The 25,279-nt window shown below is 39.8% G+C and overlaps 1 protein-coding gene across 1 annotated transcript in view; it reads right to left on the reverse strand.

The window, feature by feature from the left end:
- Positions 1 to 25,279, reverse strand: part of SNX24 (sorting nexin 24) — a 236,973-nt gene that overhangs the window by 12,249 nt on the left and 199,445 nt on the right. Inside the window, exons 4-6 of the mRNA XM_006871634.1 lie at positions 6,875 to 6,969; positions 5,149 to 5,181; positions 4,413 to 4,477 (exon numbers count right to left, since the gene is read on the reverse strand). Coding sequence (XP_006871696.1) covers positions 4,413 to 4,477; positions 5,149 to 5,181; positions 6,875 to 6,969 — 193 coding nt within the window. The remainder of the gene's footprint in view (positions 1 to 4,412; positions 4,478 to 5,148; positions 5,182 to 6,874; positions 6,970 to 25,279) is intronic.

A 25,279-nucleotide genomic window follows, 5' to 3' on the forward strand; every position in this document is an offset into this window, starting at 1 on the left:
CCAACGAGATGGATCAGCCAGGTGGCATCATTGATGGACTCAGGGGTGGCAGCGGTGGTGAGGTTGGCCCAGGATCGAGCATTGTTTCATTCTGCTGTGCATGGGGTCGCTATGAGTCGGTTCCGACTCGATGGCACCTGACAACAACAACAACAGTACCTAAGATATCGATGTCTATGAGTTCCATTTCATTTTTGACAACTTCCAATTATCCCAGATTCATACTTCATACATCCCATGTTCCGATTTTCAATGGTTTATTTAAAACTGTTTCTCTTCACTTTGAGTTGTGCCCCATCAGCAAAAGAAGGTCCAGTGGGCTTTTCTCCTATGGGCTTTTCTCCATTTGTGTCATCACGGTCAACTCTCCTTTGAGGAGGCAGCCCTTCCCCAGTCACATTTTGAGTGCCTTCCAACGTGAGGGGCTCAAATCCTGGCACTATATCTGACAGTGTTTCTCTGCTATTCATAAGGTTTTCAGTGACTAAATATTTCGGTAGTTCGTCATTCCTTCTTCCTAGTCTGTCTTCGTCTGGAAGCTCATCTGAAACGTGTCCACCAGGGGTGACCCTGCTGGTTATTTAAAATACTGGTGGCATAGCTTCTGAAATCACAGAAACTCACAAGCCACCACAGTACAACAAACTGACAGACGAGTGGTGATTTATGATATTGGGTTGGTCAAAATTTCTTAAGAATAGATTCGGTGACTCTAATACATGATTTCATATTATCACTCAAACCTGTGATTTCCATTTACTCTTGAACACAATTCTTTTTTTGTGTAAGCCACGATTCTTTTTTTGTGTAGTATTCTCCTAATCACACACACAACTTGGACCTTTTAGCTCCTGACATTTGCCTCTGATGTTCTTTCCAACAAAATTCCTCCTTTATTGTTAAACCTGGTGCCTAGCACATGGTAGGTGCTACTCAATAGCTAGATAAATTGCATTTAAGGGTCACAAGGTATCTATCCTCTTCCCATAGAGTTCCCTGGCTATTCTACTCCATAGTGATCATTCCTGTCACTACACTTCTATAGGATTTTCAGACAGATGCATGAAATATCTGAGCATAAAACAGTACTTGGAGGGGGTCTTTGTAAAACCACTTTTAAAAGATATTTTAAAATACTACCTATCTAACCTAGATTCCTGGTGCTTATCTGGTAAGATAAGCACTGGATCACAAGGCCAGCTTGAACTGCAAGGTCGATAGTTCAACTCCACTAGCTGCTCATCAGAAACTCTATACAGGGTTGCTATGTATCGAAACTGATTTGATGGCACTTAACAGCCATCTAGGTTAAGGGTCCTGGTGTAGTGTTGTAGGATAAACAATGAACTGCTAGACTCAAGGTTGGCGGTTCAAATCCACCAGCTTCTCCTCAAAAGTCTTATATAGGGTCTCAGTGAGTTGGAACTGACTTGATGGTACTTAACAACAACAACAATCTAGACTAAGGTGTATTTTTAATATTTGTCAAATATATTGTCTTAACATTGTTTTTTGCTGCTAAATGCTATATAGTTGGTTCCGACTTACAGCGACCCTGCAAAGGTTTCCGAGGAGCAGCTGGTGGGCTTGAACTTCCAACCTTGTGATTTGCACTCTAGCGCTGATCCTACAGTGCCAGACTAGGAGCCCTTTATTAACATGTTGCTGTGGTTGTTAAGTGCTGTCGAATTAGTTCTGACTCAGCAACCCTGTATAGCGTTTCCAAGAAGCTGCTGGTGAGTTTGAGCCACTAGCCTTGCGGTTCAAACCAAGCTTGCGGTGCAGTGCTTTAACCCACAGCACCACACTAGGGCTCAATATCACATATACATATTTGTAAAACATGGGGAGCAAATGCTAGAGAGAGATAATTATTCCTTACTGAAAGGAATTTATAGGGGAAAAACCACAAAACAGTATGAGATTATACTCTTATATCAGGAGGCTTAAAAAGTTTGTGGAAAGATGAAATGAAAAAATAATGGAATGTTCCACAAACTTTTTGAAGCCCCCTCAACATAGCAGAGAGACTAAGGGTAGTTTCAACCTGGGCTGTGTCCTAGACGTCCTTCTTTAAAGTGACAGCTAAGTGGGTGATCTGAGCATATTCATCCTTGCTACAATCGCCTTTCTCTTAATGGTTGTCAGAAACTTCTTTTTCCAGGGTAGAGTGAGGAGGATGTATTCTTCTTTAAAATTTTCTTTTATGCTATGTATTTGAACCTGGTGTGGTACTATAGTAAAAGCACTCAATCGCAAGGTCAGTTTGAACCACAAGGTTGGTGGTTCAAACTCAACAGGCACTCCTCGGAAGCAACTCGACAGCACTTAACAACAACAATAATGATATTTATGGACTCCTGGCATGGTGCTATAGGTTCAGCACTGGACTGCGAACCACAAGGTAAGGAATTTAAACACATTAACTGTTCCTTGGAAACCCTATAGGGTTGCTCTTAGTCAGAACCAAATCCAACAGCTTTTAACAGCAGCAACATAATACTATTTACACAATACATTGTTTAAAATAAGAAAATTTATTCTAGGAGTTGTATCAAGCGATTCCACTCTAGGTATGGACGACACTTGTCTGTTCCTCTTGGTTCAGACAAGTTCTCCAGGGTTCTCTGAGCCTAGGCTTTGATGACCAGCATGGTGGGGTGGCAGACACCTGGCCGAGTGGGCTCTGTCTCCTTCTCCTCCTTGAAGTTCGTCCCTCCTCAGCTGGAGGCCCACTGAGAATGGCAGAGAGGGAGATGATTCTGCAGCTCAAAGGAGGGACAACTACAGGGGCTCCTTCTGAGGTCTACCCTTGGTACTTTGTACTCAGCACCCACTGGGAAAAGGGCATGGAAGGAAGTGGCACCTGTGAGCTAACCCACACTTTTCTTCCATCAGGCCATGTCTGCAAGCATTTCATCTTCTCTCAGTTCCATCCTTTTTCTTCAGGGTCTGTCTCTGCTCCCTAGCATGATCACCCACTCTACCCCTTGAACCAATGGAGCAGGAAATGGGGTCTTGGGCTTTGAGATCAACCCTCTGAAGTTTGAGCTTCACCCCCACCTCTCCATCCCCAGGACACTGAGATTCCCTCCCAGGGCTCCCTTACCCCCTTGAGGCCTCAAACCCAGGAGTTGGAAGAACTCCTTACCCACAGGCTCACTGCACAGACGGGCCAAGGGGATGCAAGGGTTGAATGGGTGGCTAGTCCTAAGTCATCTGAATGGCAAATGGCCACCGTGGGACTAATATCAGATTTCCTTGTGCCCAATCAACTCAATGGCGCTTAACAACAACAACAACAACCAACAGCCACAGTTAAGTATAGTTTCAATAGGCAATTTATCTATTGCCATTTGAAATCTTGGTGTGGCACTGTAGGATAAGCACTGGACTGCTAATGGAAAGGTTGGTAGTTCAAATCCAACAACTGCTCCTCGGAAACCTTATATAAGGTCACTGTGAGACAGAACTGACTCGATGGCACTTAATAACCATAACAACAATTTACTGTTCCTATGCTACTTATTCTCTGAAACAAAGATTAAAAGTTCACTATCCATGGGAGAAAGATGAGGCTTTCTGCTCCCATAAAGATTTACAGCTTTAGAAACCCTGTACAGAGTCATTGAGTCGGAACCAACTCCACAGCACATAAACACCACCACCACCATATGCAAAAAGCACATAGGAGGTTTGGGTAGCAAGGGGTTCGCCCCCTCCCTAGACTAGGCTAGCCAGGGACCACCCTGAGCCTCAATTTTTTCATTTAGCCCATGAGAGTATCTGCCTTTTTCATAAGGTAGTTAAGGAAATTAAATGAGATAATGTCTGAGAACGTATTCAGAAAGAGGTGTACAACAGAGTCCTCTGAAAAGAACACTGAAGAATTTGAATTTCATAGTACAAAAGACTCTGACTAAAATATTGATTCCATTTAGAAATTAATTAATTAATCATATTTAAATACAACTTTTATAAGATACACACTCATGGACTATCAAAGATGCTCAACTGAAATGGAAATACAGAAAAACTTACAATGTATATATGCAGCATCTAGGAAGAAAGCATTTTAAAAAAGATTAGAACCTTGAGCTCAAACCCTGGCATCTGGATAAAATCAGAGATCAAAGTAACACCACCCCAAATTTTAAGATAATAAATACTTTCCCCCTTATTACTGTAATCCAAAATAGCCTGGAAAAGAGAGAAAGAAATATTATATTTCCTTCTAAAAGGCCTGCCCCAATTAAAATTCTAAATGTCTCTTATACCAAGAGCACTGGTTTATTGGCAGATTATTAAGCCCTGGACCAATGTCACTCTGTTAGACCTGTATTAAAAACGTGGTTTATGTGGTGCAGGGTCAGATCAGTAAAGAGCTGTTAGCAGATGACAGGTTTGATTACCGCTGGCTGCAGGCAAGACGTATGGATCCCTGAGGAACAGCAGCACCGGCTGGTGGGACAGTTTGCTGGAAAGGTCAAGAACAGGCATGTCAGCATCAAGGGACGACGGTAAACAGAAAACACTACAAACTAGCTTTGAGGGGATCAAACTGCTGTGTGGGGACATCTCAAGGTTTATGTATCTAACAGTGTGGGTGAATAATAGCAAACAGAGTTAGAAGGCACAAACTAACACTGTGCTCATCTTCTACAAATTTCTTTGTGGAATTTGAAGCAGATACACAATCTGTACAATAAATCACTGGTGAAAAGCTTTTTGGTTTTTTTTTTTAATCTTGTAGTATGATTATTGATAAAACAGTGTTCTCATTACTTGTATGAAACAACTTAGGGACCTTACTCCTTTGTTCCTAAAATGTGCCCCATTGTTTTCTGCATACAGTGTATTTATGTAAATAATGTGTAGGCATATAAAATGCATAGGAAACTAACATGCTAGGGGGTTGCGTGATTTACAATAGCTGTATAACATGAAAGCTATTTACATAAGATAGTATAATTAGTCATTCCTATAACTTCCTATCAAATATTTACAATCTTAAAACCAATTTTCTGACAAAGGTTTTTAAGGAAAACTACTTAGAAACATTTATGCCATGGGTAATTAAACATGTAACAAAACCACAGTCCCATTCTTGGTGTATATAACTTGAAATTGACAAGTATCTGTTTTCACCTTGACTCTTCAGATTCTGTCTCTTCAAAAGACCTAAAAAATGTTTAAACAGAAAAAGAAAATGTATAAACTGGTCAATATCTATGTGAACAAAGGGGGGAAAGCCAGTATTCTCACAGTACTGCATTAGGAAACGTTTTGAAAAACGTGTTAGGATTTTTCAGAGTCACAGCATGACAAATGTCTTGTTCTAGGGACTCATGTAAGACTGAGATATTCCTGAATTTCAATTTTCCTAAAGATCACTTAAAATACTATTGTTTTATTCCTGCTGCTGGGCATATCCAATAGAGAAAGGATCTCATTCACTGTAACATCCAACTCTCTTCTTAAAAACAAATGAAGCCCAATCTCCCAGTAAATGCCTTGGAGTTGGAACAGAACACACTGACGACACATATTATTTGATGAGAAAAGTCAAGTCTAATTCTTGCTCTGAGGTGATTGGGTAAGTGGTGAGAGGCTCTGCTCGAAACCAACACTGCCAGTGAGGGGGCTGGGGCGGGGGAACCAAGGACTCTCATCCAGCTGCAGCTGGGGTTTGACAGACTTTGGGTGTGGTTCCCTTACCCTAAACATTCTGTAATTAGTGTAGTTCACTCAGGCTGGTCTGGAGGCAGGAGGAAAATGGATAAAACCTTCTCCTGCTAGGATTTGCAGAGTTGGTGATGACTCATTTCTTCGTCAATGGATTTACTATGTCAGGGATGTTGCTGGCTGTTTTCTGAGGCTAGCTCAGCCCTAGTTTTGCACCCAGAACGTTCCAGAGTTTCAGAGTTAATTCTTAAGAAGGGTTTTTTCAATTGCTGGTATCAAAACTCTGATTCCTTAGTAGATAAAGATGAGACTCTCCAATCCTTTCTTAGGTATAACTTGAGAGATACTGGGAAAAGGCGCTTAACTCCTTGTGTCTCAGTTGGCTCAACTATTAATTGAGGGGGGACGGGGGTGAGTAAGATCATCTCTAAGGTCACTTACAGCTCTAACATTATGAGTGTACGTGCCAAAGGAACATGAACTTTGCATGTTGTTGTTAAGTACAATTGAGTTGATTCCAACTCATAGAGAGCCTGCATAGGATTTACGAGGAGTGGCTGGTGGGTATGAACCATCGATTTGTGGTAAGCAGTCCAGTGTTATCCTACAGCGCCACACTAGGACCCCATCCACAGGTAAGCAAATTAGCCCCTAAACAGGCTATCAAGATACATAATTCCCCATATATAATTTCTCTTTATGTAACAGCTCAATATAAAAGTCTATGTACAGCTGTTTTATGAGGCTGTGTAACACTCTATGTAACATTCCATGTAATGAGTGCTGGTAGCACAGTGGTTACGGGTTGGGCTGCTAACTTCAAGGTCAGCAATTCGAAACTACCAGCTGTTCCATGGGAGAAAGATGAGTCTTTCTGTTCCAGTAAAGATTTATAGTCTCGGAAACCCTATACAGGGTCTCTGTGAGGCAGAACCTATTCCATGCCACACCACTACCACCACCACCATGTAACAGCTAATTTAAAAGATCAGTTCTCTCAGTCTTAACAAAATAGATGTTAGAGGAATTCCTCTGACTACAGGCAGGGGGCAAGTGAGTACTATTCCAAACCAAGAAAACGGGTGTGGCCAAACTGGCCCTTCTGGCACCACCAGTTATATTTGTTAGACCAGTAAGCTACTGAAAAGTATATTAAAATACATGTCCACTTTGTATCATTAATGCTTACCCACAACTCTCTGCTTTTGGTAGAGAAGGTAAGTGTCGCACATTTAGGAAATCAAGAAACAGTTTGGGTAGTTCTTCATTTTCTAGAATGACAGCCTGTGAAAGCAGAAACCAGAAACTGAAGTTTGCTAAGCAATCAATCAAATGAACTATTTCAAAAAGTCATAACCATCCATCAAGTTTTTACCAGCATCACTCCTCACAGCAGACATGAGGAATGGCCCCCATTTTGCCCAGCAAGAATTCAGGCCAACAAACATGCTATTAAGTGTCAAAAAAATGCAGTATTTTATTTAATTTTCCACTCAACCAGTATTTGCAGAACACTCACAAATGATGAGCTAAGGCACTAGAAATTTGGGAATCAGGTAGACAAGAAGAGTCTCAGTCTTCATGGAGATTCTAATCCAGGATAAAGCCTTCAAAACTTGGGAATCTCAGTATATTGATATTGATACTCATATTATCTGGGGATTAAAATTTTTTAGGGAAAAATTTGAATTAAAAGATGATAGATTATTTTCACAACATTTTGAACCTTTCTTGTACACATATATTTCCACAAAAGACCACTGTAGTTTAGGAATACTATAAATGTTTTTCCTAACTGAAAAACTTTAGTCAAGACTTCCTCGGCTCTAACAGTTTCCTCATTAGGATCAACTGATATTTCTTGCAATTTAGACAACTCCATTTAAAGGGTCAGCAACAACTTTACCACTAAGTATAGATCAGCATATGTATATTTTTAAAATCTACTGTTTTCCCATTTAGGGAGCTCTGCTTAATAGCTGGCATAATGGCATAACCATGTAATTATTCAAATATCCATATTATGCAACTTCAAAGAGAAATCTGATAGTGTTAAATATATGGTGTATTTTCATCTATATGCATTTTAAAAAGATTCTGCCAGTATTTTAACAGATTTTGCACTTAAAACAAAGCCCAGGAAACAAAAGCATCAACGTCGTATAATAAAATCTATAATTCATATAATTATTCTTAAGTGTTATTACAATTTACCATAATTAAGTTTTTTCCAAAAGTACATATTGCTAAAAGAACAAGGTGAAATGATGGTGAGATTTAATTCACACAGCTCATTAGGCATAGCTATGCAGGCTGATGCACTGGAGTTGGTTCCAACACACAGCAACTCTGCATAGATTTCTGAGGCTGTAAATCTTTATGGGTGCAGAAAGCCTCATCTTTGTCCTGCGGAACAGCTGCTAGTTTTGAACTGCTGACCTTGAGGTTCGCAGTCCGATTTGTAACCACTACGCTACCAGAGCTGCTTATAAGGTATATAACAAATGACAAAAACAAGGTCAAATCGTGTATACTGTATATACACCTAACTCCATATATATTGTCTCATTTTTAGCCACAATTAACAAATTGAGTTGTTCTATTTCTTGAAGGGCTTTGAAATACTGTTACCCATTCCAGGGTAACACTGAGGGACTACCTAGATTGCCAGTGAAACCCAGGCTGACCTCTGACCTCAGCATTCCTCTCCTGCTCAACTATCAACTGTCTGGGGTTGTTCCTATTACACAGCCCTCTGCCCACACAGAAGCTTAAGGAATAAGAGAGATAAGAAAAGTACTTGGGGCTATACTTTATTCATCCAGCAACTATTTCTTGGGTATCTATGCTACACACCAAGAAGCTCTGGTAACATAGTGGTTATGAATTGGGTTGCTAACCTCAGGGTCAGCAGTTTGAAACTACCAGCTGTTCCATGGGAGAAAGATGAGGCTTTCTGCTCCTGTAAAGATTTATAGCCTTGGAAACCCTGTACAGGGTCGCTGTGAGTCGGAGCCGACTCCACGGCATATCACGACAACAAATGCTACACACTGGGATATGGTGGTGAAGGTTCAGTGGTGCATGGGTTGGTGGAGAAAACTAGTGATAAACAAATAAAGACATACACATATAACAATTTAAATTCCCCTTAGATTACAGCAATATATAATCAAATGATTCTAAATTATTCCCCTAGCCTTAATTCTTCATCCATCCATTCATTCATCTGCATATGTATAAGTGTAGGTATGTATGTATGTATGGAGTCCTGGTGTGGCATTGTGGGTTAATGTGTCAGACTGCAAAGCTGTTTGAACTGCAAGGTTGGCAGTTCAAGCTCACCAGCTGCTCCTCAGAAACCCTATACAGGGTAGCTATGGGTCAGAATTGACTCGATGGCACTTAACAACTACAACATGTACGTATGTATCTACCCAGTATAAATGCACAAATACTCACATATACTCATAATTTACCTTTTTACTGATTACAAAGGGAATGGGTGGAGAAAATTTTAGAAAATAAAGGTAAAAAAAATTCCACTGCTCTGAGGCATAATTACATTGATATTTTAATTTATTTCCTTCATATCATTCAAACTTTATCTAAATGTTTATCTATCTGAGGAAATTTTGTTGTTGTCCCAAACCCATTGCTGTCAAGTCGATTCCAACTCATAGCAATGCTACAGGTTCAGGAGAAACACTATGGGAAGTGTCCATAGTGTTTCCAAGGCTACAAATACTGAATCAGACTACCACATTGTTCTCCAGCTGCTGGGAGGGGGTTCCAACTGCCAACCTGTCCGTTAGCAGCCAAGTGCTTAAGCAGTGCCACCATGCCCAGAACACAACAGTTCTAGAACTCATCATATGAATGAAACTCCAAGGACTTCCTGACATAAGTTGCAATGATTATCAACTTGTCTCTAGATATCTGTTTAACTGAATGATATAATACCTATATGAATAATAAAGCTTAATGTTGTAACAAGCACACAGCTGTTTGCCCAGGCAATAGTTTGAATTATGAGGACAAGTGGTAGCTTCCAGATTAAAAAAAAGAAAGGAAGAAGATGGGGAGGGGGTAACATTCTTATCTCCACCCCCACCTTTTAAAATAAATGAAATCAATAGCAAGTGTAGGACACTTTTAATGACCTGAACTACTTAATTTCCAGGATCTTTAGACATGTCATCCATCACCGCAGTATGGAGAAAGACATCTCTTGAGTGTTTAGGGGGTTACTTTGGTTTTATTAATGCAAGATTTAGGGAATTTTAACAAGGTGAATTGTTTATTTGCCTTGACAGATTGGCTTACAATGCACTGCTACATCTACAGCATGATCATTAATGACAAAAGACAGGCGAAAAGCTGTTTACACTGCAACACTACGCCAGGAATTAATCCCACTCAGCCTCCCCAAACAGAGAACGCCAAATAGATGGTCACATTGTTTCAGGTCAGATAGAATACAAAAAACTCCAGAAATCTGTGAATATTTATTCCTGTGAAATGTTCACTGAACATTCTCAAATAAGATTTTCCATAAAGCAATGACTGATATGTACTTCAGGACTTAGAGGGATAAACAGGGCAATACTGAGGAGTTAGTTAAGCATTCAGTTATGCTGTTGTTGCTGTTACGTGTCATCGAGTTGGTACCAACTCATAGCGACCCTGGGCCAACTTCACAGTTGTTGCCATGCTTGAGCCCACTGATGCTGCCACTATGCCAATCCATCTCGCTGGGGGTCTTCCTCTTTTTCTCTGACACTCCACCTTACCAAACATGATAGCCTTCTCCAGTGACTAGTCGGTCCCTCCTCACAATATGTCCAAAGTATGAGAGATGAAGTTTGGCCATCCTGGCCTCCAAGGAGCACTCTGGCTGCACTTCTTCCAAAATGGATATATTGGTTCTTTTGCAAGCCCATGGCATTTTCAATATTTTCCTCCAGCGCCATAACTCAAATGCATCAATTCTTCTACAGTCTTCCTTATTCACTGTCTAGCTTTTGCATGCATATGTGCTCACTGAAAATACCATGGCTTGGGAAAGGTGCACCTTAGTCCTCAAGCTGACATCTTTGCACTTCAACACTTTAAAAAAGTCTTGTGCATCCGATTTGCCTAATGCAATATGTCGTTTGATTTCTTGACTGCTGCTTCCATGAGTGTTGATAATTGATCCAAGAAGAATGAAGTCCTTGACAACTTCAATCTTTTCTCTGTTGATAAGAATGTTGTTTATTGGTGCAACAGTGAGGATTTTTGTTTTCTTTACATTGAGATGCAATCCATACGGAAGGCTGTGCTCTTTGATCTTCATCAGCAAGTATTTTAAGTCCTCTTCAATTACAACAAGCAAGGTTGTATCATCTGCATATCACAGGTGGTTAATGAGTCATCCTCCAAACCTGATGCCATGTTTTTCTTCATAGAACACAGTTTCTCATATTATTTGCTCAGCATACAGGTTGAATAAGTATGATGAAAGAATACAGCCCTGTTACACATCATTCAGTGTTCCTATGTTCTGTTCAAACAACTGCCTCTTGGTCCATGTACAGATTCCTCATGAGCACAATTAAGTGTTAATGCTAAAAAAAACCAAACTGTCTCTTGGTCCACGTACAGATTCCTCAGAAGCACAATTAAGTGTTCAGGAATATTCATACTTCACAATGTTGTCCATAGCTTGTCATGATCCACACAATCGAAAGCTTCTGTGTAGACAATAAAGCACAGGTAAACATCTTTCTGGTATTCCCTGCTTTCAACCAAGATCCATAGGACATCAGCAATGATATCCCTCGTTCCACAGCCTCTTCTGAATCCGGCTTGAACCTCTGGAAGTTCTCTCTCAATGTATGCTTGCAGCCATTTCTGTATTTTTGAAAATTCACTTGATGATTTCTGTATTCCGTTGGGTCATCTCTTTGGAATGGGCACAAATATGGATCTCTTCCAATCAGCTGGCCAGGTAGTTGTCTTCCAAATTTCTTGGCATAGATGAGTGTCTCCAGTGCAGCCTCACTTTCTTGAAAGATTTCAATTTGTATTCTATCAAATCCCGGTGGCTTGTTCTTTGCCAATTCCATCAATTTAAATGCACCTTGGACTTCTTCCTTCAGGATCACTGACTCTTGATCATATGCTACCTCTTGCAATGGTTCAGCAACCATTTCCTTTTGTGTGTTCCTTCCATCTTCTTTTGATGCATTCTGTATCATTCAATAATTTGTCCAGAGAATTCTTCAATAATGAAAGTCAAAGCTGGAATTTTTTCTTCAGTTTCTCTAGCTTGGGAAATGCTGAGCGTGTTCTTCCCTTTTGGTTTTCTGACTCCAGATCTTTGCATATTTTGTTGTAATATTGACTTTGTCTTCTTGAGCTTACCTTTGAAATTTTCTGTTCAGCTCTTGGACCTCCTCATTTCTTCCATTTGCTTTAGCATCTCTATGCTGGAGAGCAAGTTTCAGTGTCTCTTCTTACATCCATTTTGATTTTTTCCTTCTTTCTTGTCTTCTTAATGACTGCTTTCCTCCTGGATGATGCTGTGATGTCATCCCACAACTCTTAGGTCTTTGGTCTTTAGTGTTTAATGTATCAAATCTGTTCTTCAGATTATCTCTAAATTCAGGTGGGATATATTCAAGGTCATATTTTGGCTCTCATGGACTTGTTTTCCTTTTTTGTCAGCTTCAGTTTGAATTTGCATATTAGCAATTGAAGGTAATATGCCCCTGGCCTTGTTTTGGCTGATGATAGAGAGATTTTCCATCGTCTGTTTCTGCAGATGTAGTCAATTTTATTTCTGTGTATTCCATCTGGTGAGGTTCATGTATATATAATCATATCTTGTGCTGTCTAAAGAAGGTATTTGAAATGAAAAAAAACATTGGTTTTGCAGAATCCTATCATGTGTTCTCTAGCATCATTTCTATCACCAAGGCCATATTTTCCAAATACTGATCCTTCCTCTTTGCTCCCAACCTTTGTATTCCAATCACTAGTAATGATCAAAACATCCTGATCTCATATTTGATCTATTTCAGATTGAAAAAGTTGGTAAAATTCTTCTATTTCATCCTCACTGGCTTTAGTGGTTGGTGCGTAAATTTGAGTAATAGTAGTATTAACTGGGCTTTCCTGTAGGTGCATGGATATTATCCTATCACAGACAGCATTGTACCTCATGACTGATCTGGATATGTTCTTTCTTTCTGTATTTTAAAGTTTTTATTGTGAACTGAGTGAAAGTTTACAGGGCAGATCATATGTTTTACATTCAACAAATCATAACTTTGTTTCATTACATTGATTATAATATCCCCACCATGTACCATGATATGTTCTTTTTGACAATGAATGCAACATCATTCCTCTTCAATTTGTCATTCCTGGCATAGTAAACCACGTGGTTGTCAGATTCAAAATGGCCAATACCAGTCCATTTCAGCTCACTAATGCCTAAGATATCGATGTTTATGTGTTCCATTTCATTTCTGAAATTTTCCAATTTTCCTATATTCATACTTTGAACATTCCATGTTCCGATTTTCAATGGATGTTTACAGCTGTTTCTCTTCATTTTACGTTGTGCCCCATCAACAAATGAAGGTACCGAGGGCTTTACTACCATTGGCTTTACTCCATTTGCATCATCATGGTCAACTTTACTTTGAGGAGGCAGCTCTTCCAACCTGAAGGGCTCATTTTCTGGTACTCTATTAGATAGTGTAGCTCTTCTATTCATAAGCTTTTCAGTGAGTAAATATTTGGAAATAGTTTGTCTCTCCTTCTTCCTAGTCTTTCTTCATCTGGAAGCTCATCTGAAGCCTGTCCACTATGGGTGACCCTGCTAACATTTAAAATACCCAAGGCATAACTTCCAGAATGACAGCAACTCAGAAGCCACACCACAGTATGACAAACTGTCAGATGTTATGTAGGTAGACAGTTATGTATGCAGGGATATTCCTATACTCAGCCAAGAAGGATTAAAAGAAAACAGTTAATACTTAAGCCCCAGAGATGATGTGTAATACTCACATAGTAGAATGTACCTAGTTCAACAATAAGGTCTTCTCGTGCATTAGGATCAACACTGGACTTTGAATTCCAAGGTCATCAAACCCACCAGCTGCTCCTTGGAAACCCTACATAGAACCGACTTGACAGCACGTAACAACAACAACAATTCAATATAATATACCAAAGTGAAATGACTATCAGTAATTAGTACAGAGCTCTGAAAAAGAAATCAAATCATCATATCAACAAAATCTTTTGGTTCTTTTGGTTCAAAAACATGAGTCTATTGGATGAGAGTATTGAAGTGGGGTTGTAAGACCGTTCCACATACAAATTCCTGTTTCTTGAAAATCTTTGCGTAGGATGGACCACTCTTTTTGAAATTGTACATTGTGTATCTCATGTGTTTGGGATGCTAAATCTAAATCACCTGACTATTCAACAGATGTTGTTGTTGTTAGGTGCCACTGAGTCGGTTCCGACTCATAGCGACCTTATGCACAGCAGAATGAAACACTGCCCGATCCTAGGCTAACCTCACTACTATTGCCACACTTGAGTCCATCGATGTTTTAGATTAATCTTGAATGATCAGTTGTTTTATTCTTTAGAGAGGCAGGATGGTGTAGCACCAGAATATGAGAGCTTTGGGGTCAGATAATCCTGAGTTTGAATCCTTCCTCTGTCACTTGCTAGCCATGATGTCTGCCTGGGCTAATGTCTTAATCCCTCTGAGCTTTCATTTCTTCTGTAAATGTTAATAATGCTGCACAAGACCTCTTTAAACTATTTAATAGAGAAGATGTTAGTTTGAGGACTAAGGGGTGCCTGACCCAAGCCATGGTAATTTCAATGCATGTGAAATTAGATAATGAATAAGGAAGACCATAGATGAATTGATGCATTTGAGTTATGGTGCTGAAGAATAATATCAAAAGCACCATGGACTGCCACAAGAACAAACAAACCTGTGTTGCAAGAAGTACAGCCAGAATGCTCTTTAGAAGTCAGAATGGTGAGACTTTGTCTCTCACTCTTTGGACGTATTATCAGGATGGACTAGTCCCTGGAGAATGACAAGAGGGTAAAGAGGGTCAGCGAAAGAGGAACCCCCACCCCCCCAAATGAGAAGGATTGACACAGTGGCAGCACCAATGGACTCAAGAGTAATGACAACTGTGAGGATGGTACACGGCTGGGCAGTGTTGTGTTCTACTATACACAGGATTGCTATGAGTAGAAACCGACTTGATGGCACTAACAACAACAAAAACCTTAAAAGATCACCGGTGGTATAAATGGTTAAAGTGTTTGACTGCTAACTGGAAGGTGAAAGGTTTGAGACCACCCAGTGGCACCTCAGAGGAATGGTCTGGCAACCAAACTTCTGAAAAACTCATTAATTAAAAACCTGTACAGTTCTTCTCTGACACACATGGGATTGCTGTAAGTTGGCGCCAACGTGATGGCGGCAGTGGCAGTTTTGTGCCATGGAGTCAGTCCCAACTCACAGCAATCCTACATATGGTTTCCAAGGCTGTAAATCTTTACAGGACCAGAACGTCTCTTCTTTCTCCCATGGAACAGCTGGTAGTTTCAAACTGCTGACCTGACTCATAACCAATACGTGCCTGGTAGTTAAAGGGTTTTTGTGAGGACTAAAGTAGATGTCTGCAAGAGTCCCTACCATATAATTAGCTTTCAGTAAGTTTTTAACTACCAACTACTTATTTAATTGGTCTTGAAAGCTTGGATTATTGTCCAACTAGTCCAGAAAAGCTCTTAGCATTGACAATTAGATGAAAGCTGAGTATCCTGCTTGCTGAGAAACATACATATGTACAGCTATAATTCTGCTTAGACATGCAGGGCTTCACAGCGTCAGCAGGACTAGTGAAGGACCTTTGCCTCAGTCATGGGAGTACCACCCACTTGGCAAACTTTTCATTTGGCCTGGAGCCTGATCTACTGTGGAGTCTGTGCTGCATACAGTTCCCCAAAGGACACCCTGGCCTTCTTGGTTCAGTTTTCTACCTTGTTGACAATTAGAACCTTATTGGAGTGTGTACTGCCTTGGTATTAGAATTCATTAATGCTTCCTGCTCTGTGTTGGGGTTGGGAATCTTTGGTTGCGAGTTTTCCCTCGTGAAGTGAAGGATTCTGTCTGATAGATACAAATTCTACTGCTGAAATGATCCTAAAAAGCAGCACAGAACTCATGATTTCCATTTCTTCTACAAACAATTCTAGAATGCAGAAATTGGTAGTGAGAATGGTTCCCAACATTAACTAAGGAGGTAATGAATTTAATCTCTGTTGCTGCCAGATAGCATTGGCTGGTGAAGTACTAGTATGCCAATGTGCATGGCAGGGGCATTTTGAACTATTGGGTAGTGATAGACACCAGGCCCAGTGCTATATAACTGATTAACTATTACTCTGGTGGCAGAATTCTTTCAGACACTGTTCATCCCTTCCCAGATACAAAGTGGGTTGCATGCCTGGGCAACTAATACTTACAGAAAAACATCAGAATTCAAAATAGACTTAAGATATTGGGCAGAAGTTTAAAATAAATCCCATCAAATTAAAATGCCTAGTTACTGTATAAGAACTAAGGAGTCCTTATTGGAGCAGTAGGTTACACAGAGGGCTGCTAACCGCAAGGTCAGCTGTTCAGACTCCTGCTCTACAGGAGAATGATGAGGCAGTCTACTCCGGTAGAGATTTACAGTCTCAGAAACCTAAAGGAGCAGTTCTATTTTATCCTGTGAGGTCACTATGAGTCTGAATGGACACTACGACAATGGATTTGGGTAAAGGCACTGAGTGAGATACTATATGTGACAGAGTTATCCATCCACCAAGTGGATGCTTACCTACAAGTGCTACTGGTTCTAAGTAGCAGGATGATAAAAAAGTGTTGCCTCCACTGTGTAAAATGAGCAGAGCAATCCTCATACTCCACTCAATGAAGTATTTTCTAGTCTCCAAAGATAAAAGTAAGGATAAACTTAAGAAGAGCTAGAATCAAACAAAGAAAACAATTCAAAGTTTCTCAGAAGAGGTCACCCAATAGTGGAGACCAAGCAGGGGAATGAAGCAATGGAGGGGCAAGGGAATAATAATTTTTAAGAAACTAGCCATTCTGTTAAGGAGGATGGCAGCTGGTTGTCCACCGTTTTCAAGGCTGTAGGAATGAAAAGCAAGCACTGTCACCATGAGCAAAGGAGAGTCTACCTCTGATGGGAACGCTGCAATAAAACTAGCACAAGTGACAAGTGTAGGGGTAAAGCAGCTACATATCATTTGTTCTGAGTGCTTTTTACATTTCTTTTCAATATACATGCAGATTGGAGATATTATAGGATTAACAGAAAAATAATGCACTGAAAAAATTTCCTCCCAATTTATTACTTAGGAAGTTTGTAGGTAACAGAGGGGGCTATTACTAAAATGCACATAGGAAACACAGTTCAATCAAACAAATCTGGTAGTGTAGCGGTTACAAGTTGGGCTGCTAACCTCAAGGTCAGAAGTTTGAAATTGCCAGCTGTTCTGCAGGAGAAAGAAGAGGCTTTCTGCTCCCGTAAAGGTTTACAGTCTCGGAAACCCTATAAGCAGGGTCCCTATGAGTCAGAACTGACTCCATGGCACACCACCATTACCATGCTATGTAGTGGAGTCCTGGTGTGGCACTGTAGGATCAGCACTGGACTGCGAACTACAAGATTAGCAGTTCAAGCCCACTAGCTGCTCCTCAGAAACTCTATACAGGGTCTCTATGAGTTGGAACCAACTCAATGGCACATAACAACAATATCTTATTATGTAGTTGTCTTTGATATTACTCTAATGCTGAGAAATAATAAAACTGGACAATTGAGTCTCGCCTTGTGAGAAGAAAAAAAAATTATTTACACAATGTTGCTCACTTTCATAAGAATAAATTACTTTTCTTAAAATAGACCAGATTTCTTCAGAAATACCACTCTAAAAGATGAATGGAACATCTCATGTTGCAGGAGAGCATTTACAAGAAAAGTTGTCTGAATGGGACAGAAAAACAGATGCATTGCTACGGGCATCCCCTGAAAGCACAATGTTGATTCTGGGAGAAACGTCTTTTCCATTGAGAAGGTACAATTATCATCATGTAACACAAATCACAAAAATCCCGATTTTTCTACCTTATCAGCTTTATAAAATCATGTTCCCAGAGGATGCCATTGATTAGTTGCACATGTGCTTTCTGTGACATCCCAAATACTTAATTGTCAGTTATCTTTTCTTCTTCAGTAAGTAAAATATAGTCACAAAATTACAGAGGGACTTGTTCTGCCTTAACCTTCGCTAGATGCCATCATGCAGTGGAAAACACTGCTAAAATATCACAGGATAATGCTGTCCAACAAGGGAGACATATAAACACTGTAATGATTTCCCACGAGTTTCCATTTTAGAAAATTGTCACTAAGGCGAGAATAAACGGTGACACATCTCCACCGAGGACACGGTGAAATCGAACGCTGGCATTCTAGTTAGGTCCAAACCTACCCAGCAGCCAATTATAACAGGAACAGAACATCTTGTTGAAAACTTGGACAAGACCACTTTGCTAACCTTCTGCGATCACCTCACAAAGCTTCCTTGTTTTCACTGATTTGATCCTTTTATTCTCTTTTCAAAACATTAAAAAAAAAACAAAAACCATTTCTTCCATTGTCTATCACGGTTTGTTAGAAAACTATAGGGGACCTCTCTGTCACAAAAGCCAGGCTACTGAACTAAGTCTGAGTTTTCCAAGAACCCTTAATACCACTGCATCTTGGTTGGTTTGAAATGTCCTATTGCTGGGGTGATAAAGTTCATGACAGTTTTTCCGCTCTTCGCTAAGAACAGATGCTTTGTACTGTACCTACTTCGGAGGTGCAGCTGAGAAGAGGGAGGGAGAAAAATCAATACCTCCTCACTGCAGTAAGTGGGCTGCAGTGTCACCGTCCTCTGGGACCAAAACCGCCCAGCTCACAGAGGCTCTGTAGTCTTCAGTCTGCTGCTTCCCCACTTCCTAGCACTTGCTCACAGTTTCACAAAAATTAGCCACAGTAAGGTTAGCAAAGGAACACTTTTTAAAAAGGCAGCCAGTAAGTAGATCTAAGAAGGATCGTGACCATCTTCTACAAAATCAAAATCAGATGTGTCTCGGAAGAAGCCATTGCACTAAGCATCATTTTATCATGTGCTACCAACCCCATGTTGTGTCTACCCTGTGCTCTGGTACAGATTGCACTACTCGTGGGATTCAAACAGTCATCTGCTATGGCTTCAATGGGCTTTACAACTATCTTGCAAGAACTCTGAGGACTTGCACTAAAAGCAGAATGTTGAAAAGGATCTATTTAAAACATAAAGAGTCCATGAAAAGAAATAACAGTTTGGTCGAAGAAAACCAATTTTTTTCTTCTTATTGTGAACAGAATTAAGATTTACAAGCAGCTCATCTTCCATTCAACAATTGATACACGTTTTGTTTCATCTTATTGATTACAATCCTCACAGCTAAACATCATTTAGCCCCTTTCTGTGTTTCCTGTTTCCATTCCCCCTTCTTTCCTAGTAAGCCTTCTGACCTTTGCCCTATGGTAAATGTCCTTTTGATCTCAAAAGCCTGGTTGTACTAAGGGTGTGCGTCTTCCTAGTATTATGTTCTCCTTGTAAAACCAAAACTTCTCAAACCTCCTACCAGCCAGTCGATTCCAACTCATAATGACCTTATTTAGGGAGTCTGGGCTGTAAATCTTTATGGGAATAGCAAGTCTCATCTATTACCCTTAGAGCAGTTGGTGAATTTGAAGTGCCAACCTTATTGTTATTCAGTGCTTATCCCACAGCACCACCAGCACCCCTTGTTCCTTTTATTGACCTAACTATTTGGTTGAAAATTGAGCCATAGTGTGGCTGGGGGAAATTTAAGAAAAGGACTATCATTCTAGGTAATATGGCTAAAAGGACAAACTAATCACGGAACAACATAAACTCTAAAAAGCCAATAATCTCAGCATATTTTCATAACATACAAGAAAATGTATTTAGATTCTACTAAGTACCATCAAAAGGAGCCTTAGTGGCTTTAGGTTAAGCACTGGATTGCTAACCACAAGGTTGGCAGTTCAAGCTCACCAGCCACTCTGCAGAAGAAAAGGTGAGACTGTTGGCTTCCGTAAAAATCTATAGCATTGGAAACCCTACACACGGTCGCTATTAGTTGGAACAGACTCAATGGCAGTGGATTGGTTGGGTTGGGTAAATGCTAACATGTTGCACCTGTGGTTCAGTGGTCGGCTCCTTGCCTCTAATGCAGGAGACCTGGGATTGATTCCCAGTCATTTCACCTCATGTAATGCCACCACCTGTCAGTGGAGGCTATGCTAAACAGTTTCTGTGGAGTTCCTAGATTAAGACAGACAGACAAAGAAAAAGACTGAAGAAAGACTTGGCACTCTACTTTCAAAATGTTACCCAATGACAACCTTATGTATCACAATGAAACATTGTTTGATCTGCAAATGATCATGGGGAAGGTGCAAAACTGGGCTTTAATTCTATTGTGCATGGGGTCATGGTGAGTTGGGGCCAACTCAGGGTGGCTAACAAGTGCCAGCATGGCTGGGGACTCACATAGTCCTGCATGTTGTAGCTTAAAATCTAGAGGGGAAGATGGATGGTATTCGAATAGTTATATATATGCATGTGATATTACAAAGTGTACAACTACAAACAAAATGTGAAGTTACAAACTGAAAGAAGGAAAGGAGCAAATTTCTTTGGGCAATAGTAACAGAACACTTTTTTAATCTGCACAGTGAAAAAAATATCCCTGGGGAAGTGAACTTTGAGCTGGACGCTGAAACCAAAAACCAAAACCTACTGTTTGAGTCAATTCTGACTCACAGCAATCCTGCAGAACAGAGTAGAACTTCCCCAGAGGGTTTCCAAAGCTGCAAACCTTTACGGATTCACATCTTGCTCCCAAGGAGTGGCTGGTGGGTTAGAACTGCTGAATTGTTGGTTAGTGGCCAAACGGTCTAACCATGAGACACCAGGACTCCTTGGCCAGCTCTATTTATCCTTTTAGCCTCTGCTTAACTGTCATCCTCCTTTAGCAAGCTTACTCCAACCCCTCAGTTAGGTCCAGTCCTTACATGTGAACCAACAGAATCATTTTAGGTGATGTGATTATTAATACTAAGTTGAATTGTAATACATTTCAACAGTTTTAACCTATTAAACATGGCACTTTCATGTGGTTTATAACACCAGTAAGTGTATTTATGAAATGTCTACTCTGTGTCAGACTTTTTTATTCTATTTAATTCTCACTTGTTGTTACTGTGTGCTATCCAGTTGGTTCCGACTCATAGAAACCCTACACAGAGTTTCTGAGAGTGGTTACAAGTCCATTACTAATCCTGCAGCGCCAAGCCAGAGCTCAATTCTCAAATGATATGAGACATTATCATCACCCACATTCTACATGAGATTCAAAAAGGCTCTGCTGCTCAAGCTTTTAGAAGTTAAGAGGCACAGTCAGGATTGGAATCCAGGCCTATCTCTAAGGCTGTTGCCTAACTGGTCAACTAACCAACCAGTGTTTGGATTCACTCAGTCATTCATTCATTGCAAACATATTATTGACATTTACTGTATGCACGATTCAACTATGTCCCTACTGCAAGAGATTCATATTTGTGCCCATTTGAAGTGACCTTAAAAATGCAGAATTATTGATTAATATCATTAATATCACACACAAGTAAAATTCTGCTGAAGACAATTCAAAAACATTTGTAGCAGTACATCAAAAGGGAACTGCCAGTAATGCCAGGTGAATTCAGAAGAGGATGTGCATTGAGGGTTGTTAGGTGGAGCTTGGCTGAAAGCAGAGAATACCAGAAAGATGTTTATCTATATTTTATTGACTATGCAAAGCCATTCAATTAAATGACAAAGTGACAGATGAGTGGTAGTTATAACACACTAGGAAACATATAATGGAAACACAAATGATTCCAATAAGATGAATAAGAAAAGAACTAAACTGTGTTGTCATCCATTAGATTCCAACTTACAGAAGTCCTGTGTAGAGTAAAACACTTGCCCTATTCTGCCCCATCCATGTAACCCTTGCTATGTTTTGAGTCCACTGTTGTATCCCGTGTGTTAGTGTGTCTTGTTGATGGCCAGCTTGGCCCTTTACTTTACCAATCATGTTGCTCTTCCCCAGGCTCTGATTCTTGCTGATCACATGTCCAGAGTACATCAGAAGAAGTTCATCATCTTCCCCTCTAACAAGAATTCTGACTGTACTTCTTCCATGGCAGATTTGTTTGTTCCATGGCAATCTGTGGTATAAGTATTCTTCACCAAAACAATAATCTTAAGACATCAATTCCTCTTTGGTCTTCCCTGATAATTGTCCAACTTGCACACGCATATAAGGCAACTGAAAATACCTCAGATTGGGTTTGGTGTACTTTAATCCTCAAAATAGTATCTTTGCTTTTTTAACACTTTAAAGAGGTCTTTTGTGATAGATCTGTCTGTTGCAATATATTGCTTGATTTCTTGACTGCTGCTTTCACAGGCATTAATTGTGGACCCAAGCAAATTGAAATCCTTGGCAACTTCGATCTTTTCTTTGCTTATCATGATGCTGCTGCCAGAGGTTAAAGCCAGATTTAGACAAGGATGTGGAACAAGGGATATCACTGTTGATGTAAGAAGGATACTAGTTGAAAGCAGAGAGTACTAGAAAAATGTTTATCTGTGCAAAGGCTTTTGACTGTGCAGACCATGACAAGCTATGGAAAACATTACAGAGAATGAGTACTGTGGAATACTTAATTGTGTTAATGAGGAAACTGTACATAGACCAAGAGGCAGTCATTCAAATAGGACCAGGGGACACTGAATGGTTTAAAACTAGGAAAGGCACGTACCAGGGTTGTATTATTTCGCCATACTTATTCATTCTGTATACTGAGCAAATAATCTGAGAAGTTGAATTGTATAAAGAAAAATGTGGCACCAGGATTGGAGGAAAACACATTAACAACTGGCGATATGCAGACGATACCAGCATGCTTGCTGAGAGCAAAAAAGACTTAAAATACTTAATCATGAAGATCAAAGATCACAGTCTTTCATATGGGTTGCACCTCAATATAAAAAATACAAAATTCCTCACCACTAGTCCAATAAATAACATCATGATAAACAGAGAAAAGACTGAAGTTGTCACAGACTTAATTTTGCTTGGGCCCACCATCAACACTCATGGAAGCTGCAGTCAAGAAATCAAGCGACGTTCTGCATAGGCAAGTCTGCTACACAAGACCTCTTCAAAGTATTCAAGAGGAAAGATGACAGTTTTAGGACTAAGGTGTGCCTAAATTCATATGATGTGAAAGTTGGATAATGAATAATATCACAGAAGAACTGATGTACTTGAGTTATTGTGTTGGAGAGGAAAATAAAAAATATTGTATATGGCAACAAGAACAAGAAAATCCTTCTTGCAAGAAGTACAGCCAGAATGCTCCTTAGAAACCAGGAAGCTCTCATGCTTTGGACATGTTATCAGAAGGGACATATCCCTGGAGAAGGACATCATGTTTGGTAAAGTGGAAGCTCAATGAAAAAGAGGAAGACACCCAATGAGATGGACTGGTATGGTGGTAGCAGCAATCAGTCCAAGTGTAGCGATGGTTGTGAGAAGGGTGCAGGACCAGGGAGTGTTTAGTTCTTTTGTGCATAGGGTCACCATGAGTTGTAACTGACTTGATGCCACTTAACAACAAGTGCATTATAAACTTAATTTATACCACAGATACACTTCAGGGAAAGGGTTTTCTGATTCTTCTTGTATTTTAAATATGCCTTAGCACCTCAACTAGTTTTTACAACTACATAAAGACTCTAAAAGAAGGGAAAAATAAATTCAATTAGTCTCACTCCTACATTAAAACAAACCAACAGAAGTCCGAACAAATACAAAACCAAGAAATGAGAAAGATCTGGCCTGAACACATTTCAAAATCTGACAAATTGTGACCAACTTAAATTTTTTTAGCAATTGACTGAATCAACTAGTAGAGTAACATTTTATAAACTTTTGATTCATTTAAATTACTGGCTATTGCTAGTAGGTATTGAGAGATACACAAGAATTTACATGGCATTTTCTTGAGGAGCCAATAGCAAGATAACAAATTTTAAAAGCAATTATAAACTAGCTACTTACCTGCAAATCAAAACAAAGATCAGGCAACCACTACCTTAGAATAAAAAAGTGTGTTGCAATGCAAGCCAAAAATGATTTTGTAATTCCAATAATGTGGTAAGGCACTGATTTGAACACAAATTATTTAAATGCTTATGGAGTTTCCATCTTATTACTTTAAAGAAGAAACAGTAATCAGAATTAGGCTTGTAAAATATGCCTAGAGTCAGCCTAAAGAGACTGGTTTTTAATGAAAGATTTACAATTAGCAAAGCCTTTGTGTTCTGATAATTGATTAATTGAAAACAATTTGCTCTCTAAAGTCCCTTTAACATTTCCCTAACTATCTAGTTTATTCCTTTGGCTTACTTAGCATTCCCTTCCTTTACATACTGTATACTTTGATTCAGCTACAGTGCAGCTCGGTTCCAAGAGAGGTAGTTTGAATTGATAAGGCCTTGCTAGGTATACATTCTCTCACTGCATATAGTTAAAGATAGTCTATTGATGTAACCAAGAGCCCTGGTAGTGTAGTGGGTTATAAGTTGGGGGTGCTAACAGCAAGGTCAGCAGTTCAAATACACCAGCTGCTCCGTAAGAGAAAGATGAGGGTATCATCTCTTATAAAGATTGTCAGTCTCAGAAACCCTATCCTGGGTCGCTATGAGTTGGAACTAACTCCATACCACATAACCATCACTGCTACAGTTGACCTAAGAATGGTTTGTTGTATATTTTTTTTTAAATGAAGACCTCTATGACCATTTTCCTCCACTCGTCTGTCAGTCTGTCATACTGTGTTGCTGTGATTTTGGAAGGTACGCCACGAGTATTTTCAATACCAGCAGGGTAACCCACGGTGGATAGCTTTCAGATGAAGACAGACTAGGAAGGAGAGACAGACTGCTTCCCAATTTTTAGACACTTAAAACCTTACGAATAGCAGTGGAACACTGTCAGCACCAGAATATTATTTAATATTGAAACATCATGAAGAGCACCAGAATATTGTCAGATATAGTGCCAGAAGAAGAACCTCTCAGGCTGGAAGGCACTCAAAACGCGGCTGGGAAAGAGATGCCTCCTCAAAGTAGAGTTGACCTGGATGATGCAAATGGAGTAAAGCCTTCGGGACCTTCATTTTTTGATGGGGCACAATTCAAAACGAAGGTAAACAGTTGTAAACATCCAATAATAATTGGAACATGGACTGCATGAAGTATGAATCTAGGAAAATTGGAAATTGTCAAAAATGAAATGGAATGC

The sequence above is a fragment of the Chrysochloris asiatica genome, unplaced genomic scaffold (genome assembly GCF_000296735.1).
Source record: "Chrysochloris asiatica unplaced genomic scaffold, ChrAsi1.0 scaffold00171, whole genome shotgun sequence".
NCBI lineage: Eukaryota > Metazoa > Chordata > Mammalia > Afrosoricida > Chrysochloridae > Chrysochloris > Chrysochloris asiatica.